The sequence below is a fragment of the Pyrus communis genome, chromosome 6 (genome assembly GCF_963583255.1).
Source record: "Pyrus communis chromosome 6, drPyrComm1.1, whole genome shotgun sequence".
In the NCBI taxonomy this organism is placed as follows: Eukaryota; Viridiplantae; Streptophyta; class Magnoliopsida; order Rosales; family Rosaceae; genus Pyrus; species Pyrus communis.
The window spans coordinates 17,357,531-17,379,685 of NC_084808.1; the positions used below are offsets into that span (position 1 = coordinate 17,357,531).

Here is a 22,155-nt window from a genome sequence, read left to right on the forward strand (position 1 = left end):
TCATCTCAAAATTAGGCAGAAATTTATATGTGAATGTACAATTTTTCATGAATGTCAATGTGACAGGGTAACTACACAAGCTTTCCTGATGAAGTCAGTACGAGAAATGCCGAAAGGGCGGTGGAATTTTCATCTACAATCTCAATGAATATAGGAAGCATCAGCTGGACATGGAAACAAGGAAACTCAGTAGGGCAGGTAGAAACCAAGTGTTGCTTGTGTGAATTTGCTTCACTGCTGCTGAAACCCTAGCCGGATATACCGCTGAGCTTGGTGGAGTCGGAGATCTGTTTGCCGGTGGAATGCTTGTAGTGTTTGCTGATTCTGGTGCTAAGCTCATGAGAGGAGATGAAGCATTGCCAACAGACTCAAAACCTGCAAGATAATAATAAAAATGGGATTTTTAGGGTTTTTACAAAATCGAAGTTTTCTGCATGGCATTTTAGAAGTGAGATTAGAAAAGTGACAAATGGGGTTTTTAGGGTTTTTCTTAATTAGCCAAGATTAGCATGTAGCATCCCTCTTGAATCTCAATGCACTTCAAAGACAATTAATAATAATTATTAAATAATAAATACATTTTTGAAGGTTAAAATCCAAGAAAGTCGTGGAGTAATTGGGACTAATTACCAGAAGGAGGAGGAGAAATCTCTGAAATTGTTGAGCTGCCGAGAGGAGGGAGTTCTGGCGATCCTGTTGCAGTTGCACAATAAAATCAGAATTTTCAGAACCAAAGTTTCTTGAAAATTCGCATTCATGGCGTCAAGAAGTTAAAAGATTGGTAATTTATGAATCGATATATAAAACCATAAATTGGGCTCAAGAACCTGAGCAGAGCGATTCCAAAGACTCTGCACTGCTTGTGTTTGTGGAAATGTCTCCGAGAGGGCAAGTGGAAGACAGAAACAGAACGCGACTCCCGTTCACGGAAAACCCGAGCATAGGAGGATCCTGGACCAGGTAGCAGAGGCACAGAGCGCCGCCGGACTCCAGCGACAGCGAGAACGCGTCGCAGCACTTGGGTGGGGGCGAGTTGGAGAGGTTGTTCGGCGGAGACGACACGTACGGCAGGCACGGCGAGAATCTCACAAGCTCGTCACCACAACTGGGTAGCGGCGACGGCGGTTCTGCTGCTTCGGTGCTGATAATGGCGAGCGTCATGGCGAGGAGGATGGCCATGAGGGGCGGAGGAGCGGTGGCAGTGGTTATCATGCTCGAGAGTTTGAGAGAGAAATGGCGGGAAACAGAGGAATTTTGATAATTCCAGAAGTGCCCTTTTCAGGTTTGCGGTTAATAACGAAGAGTGTAATTTTAACTGCCCAAGCTTAACCTTATGGAAGCGGTTAGAATTTGCTTCTAACAAATTTTGTAGCCAAACTACTCCAATCTACTGGAAGGAATCAACTTTGGGTGCATAACGCGGAAACATTGCCTAGACCAACCGACTCACATTCAGTAACACGATTCTTTTAGCATTGCTCAACAAGAAAATGATAGAAGCCTCAACATAATCGTTATTCGAAAAAATTACATTATTGGTCAATTTACTGTAGCACAAGAAATAGAGAATTCATTAAGCTAATACAATGCTTTACAAGCTTGAAGAGCAAATGGCAGTAGCAGCATTGGTAGTGGATTAACCTTGGTCTTGTCCTCTCTGTTTGATTTCCTCTTGGGACCATCGTCGTTGGTTTTGGTTACTTGAGGGCCTGTGGCTGATATGCTTCTATTGTAGCGTCGTCAGTGCTTCAACCGGGGCCAACAGGACGGTTCCTGGATCAGTTGTAGTAGAAGATAGACATGGCACAGTTATACCTGGACAGTAAGTTAAAGGAGGTGCAGATATGTTAGACTTTGATAATGGCAATGACAACGAGATGCCGGAAGAAGGTAGGGGTGGGAAGGATTCTCCTATCAGAGCACAAGCATTCATACCCAGCTTGGAGAATTTGATTAAGGGCAGTGAAACAAGTTTCAGAATCATCCACGGAAATAAACCCAACATTACTGGGTTTCCAGCAATGCTCAAGTATTACTTATGTCTTTTTCCTGCATGTTTATTAACTTCAACTGACACTTTGATTTTATGCCTTATTTTCCTTCAATTTATTTCATTTCATTTTAGAAATGTTGCTCTATTGATACATTTGTTAGTTTACAGCATTCCAGCATTTTGATAACGAAACTATTTACTGAAATTTAACTGTCTTAATTCCCAAGCAACTGCACCAAAATGCAAGTTAAAGTTGAAAAGCCATTTTATTAATTGGTTGGTATTACAATTTGAAACATTATCGATTATGTCTGCTATCTTTTTTGTCAAGCAAATGCTCTGTCATCTTTGTATAGGAACAAATTCATATTGTGACAGGCAGAACGAAATGAGTTGACACGTATCACTCCTTTCGTCTTTTTATCGTAAAAAAAATTCATGCAATTCGCCCTGCATGGTGGGTTGATAAAATACAACCCTTTCACATGGATTGTGAGGAGTATTATTCATGAATTCTCAACTGCAGAGGAGGTTTTTAATTTGTGACTTGAGCCACAAGTTAAGCACAAACATTGTGTGAAATGAGATGATGAGTCTGTTTTTCCTCAGCTTTTATATAAATGTTTGCAAATTCTCAAATTTGAAGATAACCACATCATATGGTTACAAATTCGAATTTTGAATCCAAATATCTACTCAAAGTCAACAGATAGAAACCAAAATCATTTTTCATTGCAGATAAATGATAACCTTATGAGTCATTTCATCAAACGCTTCACTCCTCCGTCCACACAAAACTTCAAGAATGTCAGAATCAATTACATCTCTGCGCAAAATTGAGTGTTTGACCCCAACATTCTTGCATCTAGGGTGGAGTGAGTAGTGAAGTGATCGATGCAACGTCTCACGAAGAAAGAAAATTGTGTCAGCCATTCGTAGGAGTCTTGAAGTAATTTACTGAAACTGAATTTGTGAAAGGTCCCAAATTAAAATGAAACAAATATTTATTTTCACTGATTCTATCAGTAACCACCTAAATATGGTTTACAATGATCTGAAGTAATGAAATACAATAATCACACTCAATTATAAATAATATTTCTCAAACAATGTACGAAAAATGTGTAGAGGCAAACATATACAATCAGCCTAGAAAAACTTCATAGCTAGAATGCCGGATGCCAATAGCAGAAGGGAAGGCGAGTAAGAGAGTGTGGCAGCCGAAGGAGTCAGAACCGGGCGGCTCCCAGGAATTGCGTTTGGAGCTGCAGAACCCCCTGTTGTAGATGGCGGAGTTAAATCCGGTGTGTTGTCGGATTCCGGTGACTCAGCAGATGAGGTGGGTGCTGGGACAGAGGAAGCTGTTCAACAGAAAACATGTTATGAGACAATCAATATCACGAACCATCGCCATTTCGAGCGCTTTTAGCATTAAACAGCTTCGATGAAAATGTACTAATTTAAGAAGTTACCTGTTGGAGCAGATGGTGAAGCTCCAGGAGAAAGAGCTGGCGACAGGGAGCTAGGACCTGCCAAATTCAATTAGACAGCATTAGTTCACCAACTAACAACCATACAGTATAAGAAAATGTTTACTCGTTAGGCAGTCCGACATGTTATGATATTAGATTGTCAATATCAATTATTATCGTAATATAACATATTCGACTGTCTGACAAGGGAACATTAACCTAAAATTACAGTACTTCAGGTAAAATGGTACCTGGAGCAGGAATAGGTGCACCAGCGGCTGCACGTTGATCATGTGTTCATGTTAGTAATCATATCATAAAGTGCACATAATTAATCATGTTTATATTACTGAAAAACCATGTCAAAATTACGAAAGTTTTAAATTAACCTGGGCATTGGAGAGGGACGCCAGGGAGGTTGCAGGCACGAGGAAGAGAGATGGCTAGAGTCCGGTTGATTGGCAACTGGAAGGGAACGCCTCCAGTCGCAAGGAGGCAAAAACAGTCCCTGCTAGTACTTGTGATGGATTTTAGCGAATTGCAGCAGTCTGCGGTTGGTGCTGTACCATTGGCGCTGCTGTTAGTGAGAAAACTCATGCAAGAGGAAAAGCTAGCAATCGTGTTGGCAGTACAAGGGGAACGAACTTGCGCGGAGACTGCCAGAGCCAGGACAAGAGTCACTGCCATTGACATAACTAGGCGGGGAAACGACACGAAAATCTCCATAGTATCTGAATCTTTTGGTGGAACTTGGAAGGAAATCTGTGGTTATGTAGGAGTTGGAAATGCGTACAAACTTATGATGAATTCTGAGTTGTTTGAGTTGCGTTTGGAAGTGAGAAGGGTGAGAGAATTTATACATGAAGGGAAGTGGAGGGAACAAGAAAAGGTGAATTTTCTGAGTTGGTTTTTGGAGCTCAACTACCTTAACGAACCTATGTGGAAAAAAATAGGGTGTTTTGTCACTTTTGTTAGCGGTGGGATTAGCATGGCGTAACAGATTTATGCACCATCTTTTGATTTGCATTTTCGCTGAGACTTTGGTGAGTAAGAAACGTCCAACCCTGGTTTTTATTATGTGGCTTCATATGGTTGGTTCATATCATTTGTTTAGAATCATACTAATAGGAACATAAAGAATGAAAATGTGACCAAAATGAAGTAACACCAAGTGAAAAAGGTGTGAGAGATTCTTCCGTGTATCCGATGGTTTGTTAATGTGTTTTACATGTCATATGATTTGGTCATTATTTTCTTCTAATTCAATCATATGATGTGTGAGATAAACAGATGTTAGTAAATCAATTACATTTAAGATTTTGCCTCAATTTCGATCCTTGTTATCTGACTTCTCTAATACAAGGACTCTTAAAATTGAGAACCAAAAACTTAACGATAATGCTTCTTGTACACAATTAGGAATTAGCAAAAGAATTATGTACAAGAAGCATTATCGTTAAGTTTCCAAAAGCTTAACGATAATGTTCGAGTTGTCAGATTTTTCATTTTTCATGAAAAGAGAATAATTCTTTAGTTCTAAAAAGAAAAGGAAAAAAAAATTGCTTCAATAATCATTTTCCTTTTTGTTATAGACTTAGAGAAGAATTTACATAAAATGATTTCACTATTACGTAGCATTTCTGTCTAATAAGTTCATAACCTATCGTCATGTCTAAATTTCTCTCAACATGACATTGCATGACATCACAGTTGCAGTAAACTGATTCCGTATAATTTGCTCTCCAAACTTAGGGTTTCAATAATCATTTGACAACTCAAACATTTTGCTGACCAAAATGGAAATACAAGATAAAAGTAGTTCACCATACCTCATCTCATGATGTTAAAACATGCCTCATTGTTCACAATCATAAACTCAAGTCAACTTTCCTTCTAGAAACTACCAAGAATATCGTCGTCAAACAAATCGTGTGCATTATTCTGAAAATAAAAGAACGGTAACCTTCTCCCCAAAATCTCTTCCAACATACATCGCATCTAGGAATTTAAGAAGAAGTGCTTTAACAAGTTTCTGTATTAGATGTTAGATTAGCCACCGACAGGGTTTGAACTCACACCATCATACAAGAGCTCAATTCATTTTCATTACTGTGGTAAATGACCACTTACATCTTAACTCTTAAATTTGAGGTGGTGTTTAGGTTAACTCTTAATAGGTTAACTCTTAATATTCTTTCTTCTTCACTCTCTTAATATTATTATTCGTAGCCAGAAATAAAAGATAAAGTAGTTTGTAAGGTTTTATGGAGCTCGTTTGGTGCCTATTAAATTGCATTGAATAACTCATAATTTGAGGTCTATTTGAATGTAGTAGTAAATAACTTTTCATTCAACATACTATTTCTTTAAGTCGCTCAAAATGGAATTAAAAAAACATTTCTTCATTCCAGACTTTAAATACAATGAATCATCTAATCCAATCATAAATACGAAGCGACCCATTTTTAGACATCAAAAATGTTTTAAGTTGAGATCCAATCTATGCCAAAAACAATAGAAGTTGGTAACCCAAAAACCGACCTTCATACTATTCCACAGCCAGCTAAACCACACAACAATTGACAATTTAATAAATCTTAGCTTCTAACTAAATGAAGAACCCATTGTGACATAATACAAGTAGGAATAGTTAGGTTACCAATTAATCCAACATTTTTGTCCTCTCTCTTCATCTCCCCCACTACAAAAAGCCACATATTTCTCCTCTAACTTCACCAAATCATTCAAAACAGTCGTATCCCACTGCGGATATCACAACTTCCCAATCACTTCTCACACAAATCCAAACGACTTTTATTCCAAATTTCCAATGGCACGAAAGTTTGAGATGTCTCTAGTCCTTGTCCTAGCGACCATGTTCTTGGCAAGGGCAGCAGCACAGTCCAGTTGCACAAACGTGATCATCAGCATGTCACCCTGCCTAAGTTACATCACTGGAAACTCCTCAACCCCTTCTTCCCGATGCTGCTCGCAGCTAGCTAGCGTTGTCGCTTCCTCCCCACAGTGCTTGTGTGAGGTTCTTAACGGCGGTGGATCATCTCTGGGGGTCAACGTGAATCGGACTCAGGCTCTGGCATTGCCTGGTGCTTGCAATGTCCAGGCTCCACCACTCAGCCAGTGTAACGGTAAGCCTGCACTTGCTCAATGCCTTCTGTCGGTGTTTAGAGTGAATCTCACATCAGGGAATTGAAGCCTTGCCTAATATAGTATAAATGATCTTAGGCCTTTCCACCCTATTGTTTATTGGCTTTGGGTGGATGCTCACATTCTAATGATCCGTCTTAATCTTCTTCTAATAACTTGTATACCGTTATATTTGCGCAGCCGGTTCTCCAGCTGACTCACCAACAGGAGCAGCAGACTCTCCAAATACTCCTTCAGGTACACAAAACAGTTCATATGATTATTTTAGCTGTGAATGAATCTATAGCAATTTCTACAAGGTTGACGCTGTATTGGTGTTCATATCGTGCAGGAACCGGATCAAAAAATGTACCATCGACTCAAGGTGGCTCGTCGGCCGGCAACTCCATCAAGATGTCTACCACGACTCAACTCTTTCTTCTCTTGGCTGCGGCATATGCTACCTTTACAATGTGCTAATTTTTCTTTTCTGTTGGCCAAACATTTCGAGTTACACAGAATACTGTTTGTGATTGTCAACGTATTCGATTATTATTTTGAATTCAGTTGTTAGATTATTGATACATTCCTTGTGACCTCAGAGAGGTTGATATAGTTTTTGTACTTTATTTTTGCTAGATACGGTTTTTGTACTATTGAAAGAGGCAATCCCGCTCTCTTCCCTTTTTTGTTATAATAAACTTTTTCTAGCTTTTGGGTGACAAAATTATCAATTGAATTAGAATTATGATAATAAACATCAATCACAATATATAACAACTTCGGTAGAAAACTTACACTTATTGTACTACAAGCTTGCCAATCTCCGTCCTCCCGGATAGCAACATTGCACTTCCTGCAAAGGTTTGTCTCCCTACAGGCGGCTGGAGATGTAGGAACAGTATTAACTTCAGCCTAGTTTGCACATATGCAGAGATCGTACACTCAGATGAACCTCAACAATGTCTTGCTGAATCTCCGGAGAAGATGGTTCAAGGGCACCGACCGCTGTTTCTCAGTCAGTTTTAGATTAACTGGGAAACCCTCTGCATATCTGCAATGAGCAGGCAAGAGTTTGCAAATATGTAAAACGACAAGTCCATCTTCAAGTATACATCCTCAGGCATTCTCCTTGCCAACCCTGAATATTCAGCCAAGCATCTCCATGTACTCTTAGATTGATATAGTATCGTCACTCAGAAAAATTGTAATGTTACATTATCCTAAAAAATCATCAAAAATTTGATAACAAAACTTAAAATTTAAAGAAGCACAAAAGCGCAAGCTGCACCAACATGACTGCTGTAATCTCTTTCTTCCGCACCTTGATGCACATCAAGAATGTGATCTTGACCGCACAAATTCTTCTAATCTGTCCCACACCTCCAATGCTGCAGCTCTATCTTGATGTCGTTTATTCTTGCTAATCTGCACATTTAGAACACAGTTCAATATCGTTCGAGAACAGAACAAATAAATAACAAACATGAAGTGACAATGATTTCAATTACAAAACCATGTCCCTAACTAGCTCAAGATGGTGAAAATTCTTACTGAGATGATCTTCACATTCCACTGCTTCACAATTTTTGCCGACTCCACGCTATCATCTTCGAACCGCATGAAGAAACCCATAACTGCATTACAATCAGACAGATACAAAATAAGCCAAATCATATCAGCTACAAATACAATGAAGTTTCAAAAGCCACATAAAACAAAGTCAGAAAGCTAAATCTCAACGAACCAGAAAACTATTTTTCAATGCAATTAAAACCTCAGAACTGAAAATTTCCACTTACTCTTATTGAAAATCTCAACATGGTCCTTGAAAGGCCAATCCTTGAACTGCCATTCCTTCCCCAACACGAAAACCGCCACAACACGGTCCCAATCCTCCGCCTTCAATGCTGAGGGCTTATCCCTAACCTCATAAGCCGTCACCACCCGATCCCTATCCCTACTAAACTTCTTCTGCACCGTCACGCAGTCTGGCTTCGCCCCATTCATCTGCTTCACCTTCACATCAGTGGGTATATAAACCCCATCTTCCAAAAACTCCTTCACATTGTAAATCGTAATCAGCGTCTGAAACGCACTGGGCACCAAAATTATGGGCACCCCTTCCCCAACTTTACCTCCTTTCAAGTGCAATTTGGGCTTCGTATTCGGGTCGTAACCCGATTCATCTCCGAACCCGGTCAAGCCCCTCTCGTCGGAACCCATTAGCCTGCTCTTCGCCACCAGCCCGTCTTTCCTCTGCTGCGACTCGATACGCTGCCGTTCCTCTTCCCTCTTCGTCGCCGAAGTCAAAACGGCGTAAAAGTTCCTGCCTTTACACTCCAGCAACCCCTCGCGGTCCTTCAACGGCCTCTCGCTGGAGCCAATCAAAGACATGTAGTCCACCGGCGTCTCAATTTGAGTGAAAACCCTAGAATCCAAAGCGGCGTAATCGCCGTTGTCGTTGCTGATGTGGTTACCGTTGCTGGCGGAATCGAGGGCGGCAGGGATTTTGGGGTGGTGTATGGCGTCGTTCTGGGGAGGGAGGATGAACTCGATGGAGTCGGAGGAAGAGATCTTTCCGGTGAGGTAGTCGAGGAGGGGCTTGCGGTCGGGGAAAGTGACGGAGGGGATCCCCTGGGTGCGGGCGCACTGGATGTAATCGGTGTGCTTGATTTGGTGGTTGTTGACGTAATAAAGGAGGGTTTCGAGGGTGTAGAGATTGCCTTGCTTGGAGCGGTAGGCGGTCTCGGCGTGGCAGGGGAAGCTGTAGTCGGAACCGAACCGGAACTCGTCGTTGACCCGGACGATCTTGTCGAGCTCGCCACGGATTGTGAAGTCGCGGAGGGCGGAGAGCGGGTCCATGGAGGATGATGCTGTTGCTTCAACTGTTGCAGTGGAAAGGGATCCGAGTGATCACTGAAACACTCTGATTACGTGCGGAGAGTAAACGGGACGTATCTGGTTCAGGGTTTGGCTCGCTTAGCCCCCTCTCTTTCCATCTCTTTCACCTCCTCTTCTTACCTTCTTTATTTTATTTTGTTTTTTTTTGTTTTTTTATTTATATATATAAACATTTAATATAAGATATTGACGTAATTTAACTATCACTTTCAAATAAAAGGAAAGAAAAGGAAAAAAAAAAAACAAAAAAAAGGGTGAGAATCATTACTTTCTTATGGAATGGGGTTCCCTCGAATTTATAGGGCTTCTGTGTAAAGTGGGTTTGTACATTGGGCCTTGACATATGGTGGTGCTGTGAATTTAGTCTAGTGCACATTGTCAAAAAGTAAGAAATAGTTATCGTGTCATAAAAGAGGAATTCTTTTTAGTATGTTCGGAAGATAATAGATACATTATTTATCATAATATAAATGAAAAGACACTTAAAATAGGGCTAAAACCTCACACCATAAAGAGTGTGGCTTAAACCTTAGACCATGAAGTGAGGGAATTAAGCAACGAATGCGATCCAGGCCACTGGCGAGTAAGCAGATGAAGAAACTATCAACTTCCTCACAACTAGCGACTAGGTAGCATGATGAAGGGGAGAGATTTTTCAGTGTGCTCGGAACACAGGATACATACACCGTATGTTATTATACAAGTAGAGGAACACTTGGAAAAAAAAAAAAATTTCTTCCACTTATATATAATAACATATGCCGTACCACCTTATGTTCCGGACAGTGTGAAAAATTTGCAACTTTTAGGGCTTTTAATTCCCTTCCGCACACAGGACCTCGAGATTACTATTTATATAAAAGAATACGTTGTCAATCGGGGTTATGTGAAATCCACACGCAAGAGAGAATTTATGAGGTAGTCACTTATCATAGAATACCAAAGCAAAGACATTATTTTTCCTTTATTAATTTTTTTTTTTTAATTTTCAAAGAAAGCCGATCCAACATGCAAATACAATACATTAAAACTGTATATTTCAACGGGATTCTTAATTATTTGCATGCTCTCCTGAACAAGATCTACACAGTATGAATAGATTCCATTGTGATCGAAAGTTAGTTCAACAACTTACCACACAAGTCAGAAGAACCGTCAAATGGTGTGCCTTATACCGATTACCAGCCAGGATATTATACTATACTTAAAACCTAACCAAAACACTGTTCCTTAACAGTGTGAGGACAAAAAATACCCTCCAATTCCTTTGATATCAGTCCTTTTTTTCCATTTTACACAGCAAAAGGACGGGTTTGCCCTCCAAGCCCACGCGTCCATCATCGATGCACCTTCTGCTTCGACTTCCGCTTCTCGACTCTTCTGCTTTATTCCGCTTTCTCTCATCCAAAAAAAAGAAAAAGATCGCTGCTTCTCCTACTCTCTGGAAATCGGAGGAACCGATGAAATTGGCGTTTGAATTTCGAGGGGAGGTTGAGTTCTTTAATGTTTCTAATGAGGTTTCCTGTGTACGAAGTGCTTTCCATCTCCCATTTTCTTGATTTATTAAGGACTTATTTGCATTTTGTTGGATTTGTAGATGGGAAAATATCAAAGTGAGAAAGAAGCAGCTCTTGGTCGTGGGAAGCACCTGCGGAAAGCTGTTTCTTTCAGGGAAGCATATGCTGCACACCCAACTGAAACATTGAGTGAGGTACTCAAGTATAGGTTTGGTTTCATTAACCTTTTGGGTTATTAAATTTGTATGCTCTGATTGTTTTGCAATTTGAGTTTGGATTGGAATTTAATTTTGATTTACAAATTTCTGATAAAACCTCAAAAAGAAATTTAGCAACGTGTATTTTTTTTTTTTGGTCTTCTTTCTTCTGATTTTTTGGGTTTTCATCTGGGTTATTTTTTGAACATGCTCGATTAATTTATGCTTGGTTTCGTATACCCTACAGCAATCAAATAAATAACCTTACAGAACCAGAAGCCACTGAAATGGCGAGTGGCATATATGTTTATTTCTATGTTTTCAAATTTGGGTTTTAGATATTTTTCTTTGTTTTGGTTAATTATGGAATTTTGGCTCCCAATTTCTTAAAACTTATTTTTTTTGCTATTTAGTGTGAGAATATGGGTCCAAGATTGGATTCTTCCAATTTCTGGGCGGCGAAAACAGGTTGGTGACAGTAGAGAATTCCAACTTCTTTGTGGTGGAAATCATAGTTTCATTTTAGATTTTCTTTGGGGTTTAAGAAATGAGTTGGAATGATGTCTCATGATTATGAGAATGTTTTTTTTTTTTTTTAATTTAGTTGTGAACCTAATAATGTAATTGTGTCTAATGATTATGTGAATATTAATAAATTTAGTTGTGAACCAGAACCTAGGTATCAACCAAGGACTGATATCAATTCTACACCAAGTCCCAGAAGGTCATGTTGGGGTATATTGGAGAGGAGGCGCTCTTCTGAAGACAATTACAGATCCAAGTGATGTGCATTGAGAAGTTGCTTGCATAGGGCCTTAAATTTGCCTGCTTCTCATTATTTCAAATTTCAGGTTTTCATCTCAAGCTGCCTCTGGTCACCCATTTTGAACCCGTTCAAGTGACCCTACAGACTGATCAGGTAACTTTGGTAATCCATGTTTGGATGATTGGGGATTCTGTCTTTCCCTTCATTATAGCTTTGAAAGCTTCTGTTAGCAACATTGTAGGTAAGGGATATTCCATGCGGTACAAAAGGGAGTGTCATGATCAATTTTGAGAAGATTGAGGTAAGGCTATGCGATATTATTCTTTAGTATTTGTATATTAGTTTCACTTAGTTGAAGGTCTTGAAAAACTCCATTTAATAAATCCAAACGTGTATTCCTTTAGGAGCCGTTTGATAACCATTTGGTTTTTAGTTTCAAGTTTTTGTTTAGATTTATTTTTGGGCATTTAAAATAACTTTACTTTAGTATATGTAGATTTAGTATTAAAATTTAGTATAAATTTATATATTATCTTCTTCTTAGGTTCTTCAAGCATTTAGCTTCTTAGAATATCATTTTTGAAAAAAGTTGGAGTAGTGCATTTTATAGTGTGGCCTAACTTCCTTTTCATTGAAGTGGGATTTTTGAGAGGGACTGGTGGATCTTTGAAAAGGAACTTGGTAGAAATTCCTTATTACACTATTCTGTCTCAAAAGTTGTGAATTATATGCAGGTATGGATGTTGTCTTAGCAGATCGTTGTTTTAAACAACTGACTCATTTTTTGCTATTACTTTTCAGATTTTACTTATGTAAATACTCTCTCTTCATTTTTCAGATGGTTGACAAATTGGATGATGAAACCATGGCAATAGAATTTGGTCCATCTGATTTTAAAGAGGCCCTATAAGGTAATATGCTCTGCCTCAATGTTACAAAGCTCTTACATTAGTTTTTTCTTGCTCCTTTTTAACTCTTGACATGATTTCAGGGTGTTGGAAGAGCCCTCTTCTGAGCACATGTCGAGGGTCAACTAAAGGTTAACAGATTTGTATATTTATTATTAGCTATCTCTTAATTATGATGCCGTTAAAAAAAAAAAAAAAAAAGTTAAGGATAAGTTGAAGGGTTTGAAAGAAACTAAAGTGGAATTAATTGGAACCGAACCATTCACTAGAAATCGATATATTTTTAGGTGTATTTGGAATACAAAGTAATATAATAAGTGGTATATGTGGTTTATATTTTCTATACTTTTTTCTTATAATCTCTTATGCCTTGGTCTAATTACTTTCTTGAATTCAATTTGTTTTTGCAGAAACTTGGTTGCAAGGCAAGTTGGAAGCGCAAAAAAGTTTGATTGCGTCCTATAGAATTGCCAGAGAAGGTCATCTCCATTTTGTGCAAAATCAGACTTCTTTCTGCACACGAAAACACTAGGTAAGCACGCATCATCCTTATTTTGTTCATGATATAATTCTACAATCTATAAATTTATCTCAATTTTTTTTCCTTGCCTGGGATGCTTCCTTAATGACCAACATAGCAGAGGACAACTTTTAGTGTTGCAGTGAACAACATTTCCCATTAATGTTTTTGGATAGGAAGTGTTTTTTCGTATCCAAAGAACTTCGTAATATTTTTAATAGACGAAATAGGCTTCTCTTTTGATATTTAAATTTGTTTCATTCATGATGAGGTTGTGTATAATTTGTATTGGCATTGGTAACTCAGTTTTTGACGCAAACATTGTTTATGAAGATTGAAATTGTATAATCTTTCATATAGTTTTCAATCCCGCAGCGACGCGTGCGTACAAATTCTAGTGATCATCTAAACTTCATCAGTTCAACGTATTGGATTTAAAGTAAAATGATAGCAACTTAGAGGAAATATTCTACCAAAGTTCTAGACTTCCAGGTACAATATACCAACACTATCTGGACTTGCTAGTAAGCTAGCGATCATATCGAAACAAGGTCGCTAGCTAACTAGCAATTTAAATGAAATAAAGTCGCTAGTTCGTACCAATCCCCCTTTTTTTAATTTTTTTAATTTATTTTTTTTCTCTTATCATAACTACAAACTATCATATTCATGTTCTTCAAAATATATTTTCCCGTGCTAAATCTATTATAATTAATATTTAAACAATTGAAATGAATGATTTAAAACCTAAATTTAAAGATATTCTCATATTTTCAACTTTAAAAATCAAGAAAAAATAGTTTTAGGAAAAAAAATTCAATGTAAAAAGAAAAAGAAAAAAAGGAGGGGTAAAAATGTTACGATCGGTACTTTTCTTCCTATTGTCCTTGAAGGGAGTTGCTAGTAAGCTAGCGATCATATGGAAGCAAGGAAATTCAATGAAAAAAGAAAAAGAAAAAAAGGAGGGGGAAAAATGTTACGATCGGTACTTTTCTTCCTATTGTCCTTGAAGAGAGTTGCTATTAATATAGCGATTCTACGGACTTACGATCGCTAGCCAACTAGCAATTTAACTGAAATCAAGTCGCTAGTTTCATACCGATCCCCCTCTTTTCAATTTTTTTATTTTTTTTATTTCTCTTACCATAACTACAAACTATCATATTCATGTTCTTCAAAATATATTTTCCCATGCTAAATCTATTATAATTAATATTTAAACAATTGAAATGAATGATTTAAAACCTAAATTTAAAGATATTCTCATATTTTCAACTTTAAAAATCAATAAAAACTAGTTTTAGGAAAAAAAATTCAATGGCAAAGAAATTCAATGAAAAAGGAAAAAGAAAAAAAGGAGGGGGAAAAATGTTACGATCGGTACTTTTCTTCCTATTGTCCTTGAAGAGAGTTGCTATTAATATAGCGATTCTACGGACTTACGATCGCTAGCCAACTAGCAATTTAACTTAAATCAAGTCGCTAGTTTCATACCGATCCCCCTCTTTTCAATTTTTTTATTTTTTTTATTTCTCTTACCATAACTACAAACTATCATATTCATGTTCTTCAAAATATATTTTCCCATGCTAAATCTATTATAATTAATATTTAAACAATTGAAATGAATGATTTAAAACCTAAATTTAAAGATATTCTCATATTTTCAACTTTAAAAATCAATAAAAACTAGTTTTAGGAAAAAAAATTCAATGGCAAAGAAATTCAATGAAAAAGGAAAAAGAAAAAAAGGAGGGGGAAAAATGTTACGATCGGTACTTTTCTTCCTATTGTCCTTGAAGAGAGTTGCTATTAATATAGCGATTCTACGGACTTACGATCGCTAGCCAACTAGCAATTTAACTTAAATCAAGTCGCTAGTTTCATACCGATCCCCCTCTTTTCAATTTTTTTATTTTTTTTATTTCTCTTACCATAACTACAAACTATCATATTCATGTTCTTCAAAATATATTTTCCCACGCTAAATCTATTATAATTAATATTTAAACAATTGAAATGAATGATTTAAAACCTAAATTTAAAGATATTCTCATATTTTCAACTTTAAAAATCAATAAAAAATAGTTTTAGGAAAAGAAATTCAATGGAAAAAGAAAAAGAAAAAAAGGAGGGGTAAAAATGCTACGATCGGTACTTTTCTTCCTATGGTCCTTGAACGGAGTTGCTAGTAAACTAGCGATCATATAGAAACAATGTCGCTAGCTAACTAGCAATTTAAATAAATTAAGTCGCTAGTTACGCACCGATCCCTCTCTTTTTTATTTATTTATTTTTTTTTTCTCTTACCATAACTACAAACTATCATATTCATGTTCTTCAAAATATATTTTCCCATGCTAAATCTATTATAATTAATATTTAAACAGTTGAAATTAATGATTTAAAACCTAAATTTAAAGATATTCTCATATTTTCAACTTTAAAAATCAATAAAAAATAGTTTTAGGAAAAAAAATTCAATGGAAAAAGAAAAAGAAAAAAAGGAGGGGTAAAAATATTACGATCGGTACTTTTCTTCCTATTATCCTTGAAGGGAGTTGCTAGTAAGCTAGCGATCTTATGGAAGCAAGGTTGCGAGCGAACTAGCAATTTAACTGAATTGAGATCGCTAATTGCATACCGATCCCCTCTTTTCAATTTTTTTATTTATTGTTTTTTCTCTTACCATAACTAAAAACTATCATATTCATGTTCTTCAAAATATATTTTCCCAAGCTAAATCTATTATAATTAATATTTAAACAATTGAAATAATTTGATTTAAAACCTAAATTTAAAGATATTCTCATATTTTCAACTTTAAAAATCAATAAAAACTAGTTTTAGGAAAAAAAATTCAATGGAAAAGAAATTCAATGAAAAAAGAAAAAGAAAAAAAGGAGGGGGAAAAATGTTACGATCGGTGCTTTTCTTCCTATTGTCCTTGTAGAGCGTTGCAAGTAAGATAGCGATCCTATGGACTTACGATCGCTAGCTAACTAGCAATTTAAGTGAAATCAAGTCGCTAGTTTCATACCGATCCCCCTCTTTTCAATTTTTTTATTTATTGTTATTTCTCTTACCATAACTACAAACTATCATATTCATGTTCTTCAAAATATATTTTCCCATGCTAAATCTATTATAATTAATATTTAAACAATTGAAATGAATGATTTAAAACCTAAATTTAAAGATATTCTCATATTTTCAACTTTAAAAATCAATAAAAACTAGTTTTAGGAAAAAAAATTCAATGGCAAAGAAATTCAATGAAAAAGGAAAAAGAAAAAAAGGAGGGGGAAAAATGTTACGATCGGTACTTTTCTTCCTATTGTCCTTGAAGAGAGTTGCTATTAATATAGCGATTCTACGGACTTACGATCGCTAGCCAACTAGCAATTTAACTGAAATCAAGTCGCTAGTTTCATACCGATCCCCCTCTTTTCAATTTTTTTATTTTTTTTATTTCTCTTACCATAACTACAAACTATCATATTCATGTTCTTCAAAATATATTTTCCCACGCTAAATCTATTATAATTAATATTTAAACAATTGAAATGAATGATTTAAAACCTAAATTTAAAGATATTCTCATATTTTCAACTTTAAAAATCAATAAAAAATAGTTTTAGGAAAAGAAATTCAATGGAAAAAGAAAAAGAAAAAAAGGAGGGGTAAAAATGCTACGATCGGTACTTTTCTTCCTATGGTCCTTGAACGGAGTTGCTAGTAAACTAGCGATCATATAGAAACAATGTCGCTAGCTAACTAGCAATTTAAATAAATTAAGTCGCTAGTTACGCACCGATCCCTCTCTTTTTTATTTATTTATTTTTTTTTTCTCTTACCATAACTACAAACTATCATATTCATGTTCTTCAAAATATATTTTCCCATGCTAAATCTATTATAATTAATATTTAAACAGTTGAAATTAATGATTTAAAACCTAAATTTAAAGATATTCTCATATTTTCAACTTTAAAAATCAATAAAAAATAGTTTTAGGAAAAAAAATTCAATGGAAAAAGAAAAAGAAAAAAAGGAGGGGTAAAAATATTACGATCGGTACTTTTCTTCCTATTATCCTTGAAGGGAGTTGCTAGTAAGCTAGCGATCTTATGGAAGCAAGGTTGCGAGCGAACTAGCAATTTAACTGAATTGAGATCGCTAATTGCATACCGATCCCCTCTTTTCAATTTTTTTATTTATTGTTTTTTCTCTTACCATAACTAAAAACTATCATATTCATGTTCTTCAAAATATATTTTCCCAAGCTAAATCTATTATAATTAATATTTAAACAATTGAAATAATTTGATTTAAAACCTAAATTTAAAGATATTCTCATATTTTCAACTTTAAAAATCAATAAAAACTAGTTTTAGGAAAAAAAATTCAATGGAAAAGAAATTCAATGAAAAAAGAAAAAGAAAAAAAGGAGGGGGAAAAATGTTACGATCGGTGCTTTTCTTCCTATTGTCCTTGTAGAGCGTTGCAAGTAAGATAGCGATCCTATGGACTTACGATCGCTAGCTAACTAGCAATTTAAGTGAAATAAAGTCGCTAATTTCATACCGATCCCCCTCTTTTCAATTTTTTTATTTATTGTTTTTTCTCTTACCATAACTACAAACTATCATATTCATGTTCTTCAAAATATATTTTCCCATGCTAAATCTATTATAATTAATATTTAAACAATTGAAATGAATGATTTAAAACCTAAATTTAAAGATATTCTCATATTTTCAACTTTAAAAATCAATAAAAACTAGTTTTAGGAAAAAAAATTCAATGGCAAAGAAATTCAATGAAAAAGGAAAAAGAAAAAAAGGAGGGGGAAAAATGTTACGATCGGTACTTTTCTTCCTATTGTCCTTGAAGAGAGTTGCTATTAATATAGCGATTCTACGGACTTACGATCGCTAGCCAACTAGCAATTTAACTGAAATCAAGTCGCTAGTTTCATACCGATCCCCCTCTTTTCAATTTTTTTATTTTTTTTATTTCTCTTACCATAACTACAAACTATCATATTCATGTTCTTCAAAATATATTTTCCCACGCTAAATCTATTATAATTAATATTTAAACAATTGAAATGAATGATTTAAAACCTAAATTTAAAGATATTCTCATATTTTCAACTTTAAAAATCAATAAAAAATAGTTTTAGGAAAAGAAATTCAATGGAAAAAGAAAAAGAAAAAAAGGAGGGGTAAAAATGCTACGATCGGTACTTTTCTTCCTATGGTCCTTGAACGGAGTTGCTAGTAAACTAGCGATCATATAGAAACAATGTCGCTAGCTAACTAGCAATTTAAATAAATTAAGTCGCTAGTTACGCACCGATCCCTCTCTTTTTTATTTATTTATTTTTTTTTTCTCTTACCATAACTACAAACTATCATATTCATGTTCTTCAAAATATATTTTCCCATGCTAAATCTATTATAATTAATATTTAAACAGTTGAAATTAATGATTTAAAACCTAAATTTAAAGATATTCTCATATTTTCAACTTTAAAAATCAATAAAAACTAGTTTTAGGAAAAAAAATTCAATGGCAAAGAAATTCAATGAAAAAGGAAAAAGAAAAAAAGGAGGGGGAAAAATGTTACGATCGGTACTTTTCTTCCTATTGTCCTTGAAGAGAGTTGCTATTAATATAGCGATTCTACGGACTTACGATCGCTAGCCAACTAGCAATTTAACTGAAATCAAGTCGCTAGTTTCATACCGATCCCCCTCTTTTCAATTTTTTTATTTTTTTTATTTCTCTTACCATAACTACAAACTATCATATTCATGTTCTTCAAAATATATTTTCCCACGCTAAATCTATTATAATTAATATTTAAACAATTGAAATGAATGATTTAAAACCTAAATTTAAAGATATTCTCATATTTTCAACTTTAAAAATCAATAAAAAATAGTTTTAGGAAAAGAAATTCAATGGAAAAAGAAAAAGAAAAAAAGGAGGGGTAAAAATGCTACGATCGGTACTTTTCTTCCTATGGTCCTTGAACGGAGTTGCTAGTAAACTAGCGATCATATAGAAACAATGTCGCTAGCTAACTAGCAATTTAAATAAATTAAGTCGCTAGTTACGCACCGATCCCTCTCTTTTTTATTTATTTATTTTTTTTTTCTCTTACCATAACTACAAACTATCATATTCATGTTCTTCAAAATATATTTTCCCATGCTAAATCTATTATAATTAATATTTAAACAGTTGAAATTAATGATTTAAAACCTAAATTTAAAGATATTCTCATATTTTCAACTTTAAAAATCAATAAAAAATAGTTTTAGGAAAAAAAATTCAATGGAAAAAGAAAAAGAAAAAAAGGAGGGGTAAAAATATTACGATCGGTACTTTTCTTCCTATTATCCTTGAAGGGAGTTGCTAGTAAGCTAGCGATCTTATGGAAGCAAGGTTGCGAGCGAACTAGCAATTTAACTGAATTGAGATCGCTAATTGCATACCGATCCCCTCTTTTCAATTTTTTTATTTATTGTTTTTTCTCTTACCATAACTAAAAACTATCATATTCATGTTCTTCAAAATATATTTTCCCAAGCTAAATCTATTATAATTAATATTTAAACAATTGAAATAATTTGATTTAAAACCTAAATTTAAAGATATTCTCATATTTTCAACTTTAAAAATCAATAAAAACTAGTTTTAGGAAAAAAAATTCAATGGAAAAGAAATTCAATGAAAAAAGAAAAAGAAAAAAAGGAGGGGGAAAAATGTTACGATCGGTGCTTTTCTTCCTATTGTCCTTGTAGAGCGTTGCAAGTAAGATAGCGATCCTATGGACTTACGATCGCTAGCTAACTAGCAATTTAAGTGAAATAAAGTCGCTAATTTCATACCGATCCCCCTCTTTTCAATTTTTTTATTTATTGTTTTTTCTCTTACCATAACTACAAACTATCATATTCATGTTCTTCAAAATATATTTTCCCATGCTAAATCTATTATAATTAATATTTAAACAATTGAAATGAATGATTTAAAACCTAAATTTAAAGATATTCTCATATTTTCAACTTTAAAAATCAATAAAAACTAGTTTTAGGAAAAAAAATTCAATGGCAAAGAAATTCAATGAAAAAGGAAAAAGAAAAAAAGGAGGGGGAAAAATGTTACGATCGGTACTTTTCTTCCTATTGTCCTTGAAGAGAGTTGCTATTAATATAGCGATTCTACGGACTTACGATCGCTAGCCAACTAGCAATTTAACTGAAATCAAGTCGCTAGTTTCATACCGATCCCCCTCTTTTCAATTTTTTTATTTTTTTTATTTCTCTTACCATAACTACAAACTATCATATTCATGTTCTTCAAAATATATTTTCCCACGCTAAATCTATTATAATTAATATTTAAACAATTGAAATGAATGATTTAAAACCTAAATTTAAAGATATTCTCATATTTTCAACTTTAAAAATCAATAAAAAATAGTTTTAGGAAAAGAAATTCAATGGAAAAAGAAAAAGAAAAAAAGGAGGGGTAAAAATGCTACGATCGGTACTTTTCTTCCTATGGTCCTTGAACGGAGTTGCTAGTAAACTAGCGATCATATAGAAACAATGTCGCTAGCTAACTAGCAATTTAAATAAATTAAGTCGCTAGTTACGCACCGATCCCTCTCTTTTTTATTTATTTATTTTTTTTTTCTCTTACCATAACTACAAACTATCATATTCATGTTCTTCAAAATATATTTTCCCATGCTAAATCTATTATAATTAATATTTAAACAGTTGAAATTAATGATTTAAAACCTAAATTTAAAGATATTCTCATATTTTCAACTTTAAAAATCAATAAAAACTAGTTTTAGGAAAAAAAATTCAATGGCAAAGAAATTCAATGAAAAAGGAAAAAGAAAAAAAGGAGGGGGAAAAATGTTACGATCGGTACTTTTCTTCCTATTGTCCTTGAAGAGAGTTGCTATTAATATAGCGATTCTACGGACTTACGATCGCTAGCCAACTAGCAATTTAACTGAAATCAAGTCGCTAGTTTCATACCGATCCCCCTCTTTTCAATTTTTTTATTTTTTTTATTTCTCTTACCATAACTACAAACTATCATATTCATGTTCTTCAAAATATATTTTCCCACGCTAAATCTATTATAATTAATATTTAAACAATTGAAATGAATGATTTAAAACCTAAATTTAAAGATATTCTCATATTTTCAACTTTAAAAATCAATAAAAAATAGTTTTAGGAAAAGAAATTCAATGGAAAAAGAAAAAGAAAAAAAGGAGGGGTAAAAATGCTACGATCGGTACTTTTCTTCCTATGGTCCTTGAACGGAGTTGCTAGTAAACTAGCGATCATATAGAAACAATGTCGCTAGCTAACTAGCAATTTAAATAAATTAAGTCGCTAGTTACGCACCGATCCCTCTCTTTTTTATTTATTTATTTTTTTTTTCTCTTACCATAACTACAAACTATCATATTCATGTTCTTCAAAATATATTTTCCCATGCTAAATCTATTATAATTAATATTTAAACAGTTGAAATTAATGATTTAAAACCTAAATTTAAAGATATTCTCATATTTTCAACTTTAAAAATCAATAAAAAATAGTTTTAGGAAAAAAAATTCAATGGAAAAAGAAAAAGAAAAAAAGGAGGGGTAAAAATATTACGATCGGTACTTTTCTTCCTATTATCC

At 34.5% G+C, this 22,155-nt stretch overlaps 4 protein-coding genes and 1 long non-coding RNA gene across 10 annotated transcripts; 2 read left to right on the forward strand and 3 right to left on the reverse strand.

Annotated features, from left to right (window-relative positions):
* Positions 1-71: 71 nt before the first annotated feature.
* Positions 72-1,212, reverse strand: LOC137736142 (non-specific lipid transfer protein GPI-anchored 25-like). Its single transcript, XM_068475468.1, has 4 exons — positions 828-1,212; positions 631-693; positions 263-375; positions 72-164 (listed from the first exon to the last, which is right to left on the reverse strand). Exons 1-4 carry the CDS (start codon positions 1,210-1,212, stop codon positions 72-74), a joined length of 654 nt encoding a protein of 217 aa, XP_068331569.1.
* Positions 1,213-3,070: 1,858 nt separating this feature from the next.
* LOC137736459 (non-specific lipid transfer protein GPI-anchored 20-like) lies at positions 3,071-4,280 on the reverse strand. The gene is made up of 4 exons (XM_068475725.1): positions 3,855-4,280; positions 3,717-3,743; positions 3,466-3,522; positions 3,071-3,354 (listed from the first exon to the last, which is right to left on the reverse strand). The coding sequence occupies exons 1-4, from the start codon at positions 4,189-4,191 to the stop codon at positions 3,143-3,145; spliced, it is 633 nt and encodes a 210-aa protein (XP_068331826.1). The 5' UTR covers positions 4,192-4,280; the 3' UTR covers positions 3,071-3,142.
* A 1,599-nt stretch (positions 4,281-5,879) lies between these two features.
* LOC137737482 (non-specific lipid transfer protein GPI-anchored 5-like) lies at positions 5,880-7,137 on the forward strand. Its single transcript, XM_068476975.1, has 3 exons — positions 5,880-6,611; positions 6,811-6,867; positions 6,962-7,137. The coding sequence occupies exons 1-3, from the start codon at positions 6,296-6,298 to the stop codon at positions 7,087-7,089; spliced, it is 501 nt and encodes a 166-aa protein (XP_068333076.1). The 5' UTR covers positions 5,880-6,295; the 3' UTR covers positions 7,090-7,137.
* A 226-nt stretch (positions 7,138-7,363) lies between these two features.
* On the reverse strand, positions 7,364-9,593 carry LOC137737480 (protein CDC73 homolog). 3 transcript variants are annotated; one of them, XM_068476974.1, is made up of 4 exons: positions 8,412-9,593; positions 8,164-8,246; positions 7,934-8,037; positions 7,553-7,663 (listed from the first exon to the last, which is right to left on the reverse strand). In XM_068476974.1, the coding sequence occupies exons 1-3, from the start codon at positions 9,472-9,474 to the stop codon at positions 7,945-7,947; spliced, it is 1,239 nt and encodes a 412-aa protein (XP_068333075.1). In that variant the 5' UTR covers positions 9,475-9,593; the 3' UTR covers positions 7,553-7,663; positions 7,934-7,944. The 3 variants fall into 3 exon arrangements, with proteins under 3 accessions (XP_068333073.1, XP_068333075.1, XP_068333074.1); XM_068476973.1 differs by having other exon boundaries at positions 7,640-7,750; XM_068476972.1 differs by having other exon boundaries at positions 7,364-8,037.
* Positions 9,594-10,959: 1,366 nt separating this feature from the next.
* Positions 10,960-13,932, forward strand: LOC137738271 (uncharacterized). 4 transcript variants are annotated; one of them, XR_011068879.1, is made up of 5 exons: positions 10,960-11,224; positions 11,900-12,727; positions 12,832-12,904; positions 12,985-13,032; positions 13,312-13,932. It is a non-coding gene; the product is annotated as an uncharacterized lncRNA (long non-coding RNA). The 4 variants fall into 4 exon arrangements; XR_011068880.1 differs by having other exon boundaries at positions 11,900-12,146; positions 12,235-12,904; XR_011068881.1 differs by having other exon boundaries at positions 10,960-11,238; positions 11,900-12,904.
* Positions 13,933-22,155: the final 8,223 nt, after the last annotated feature.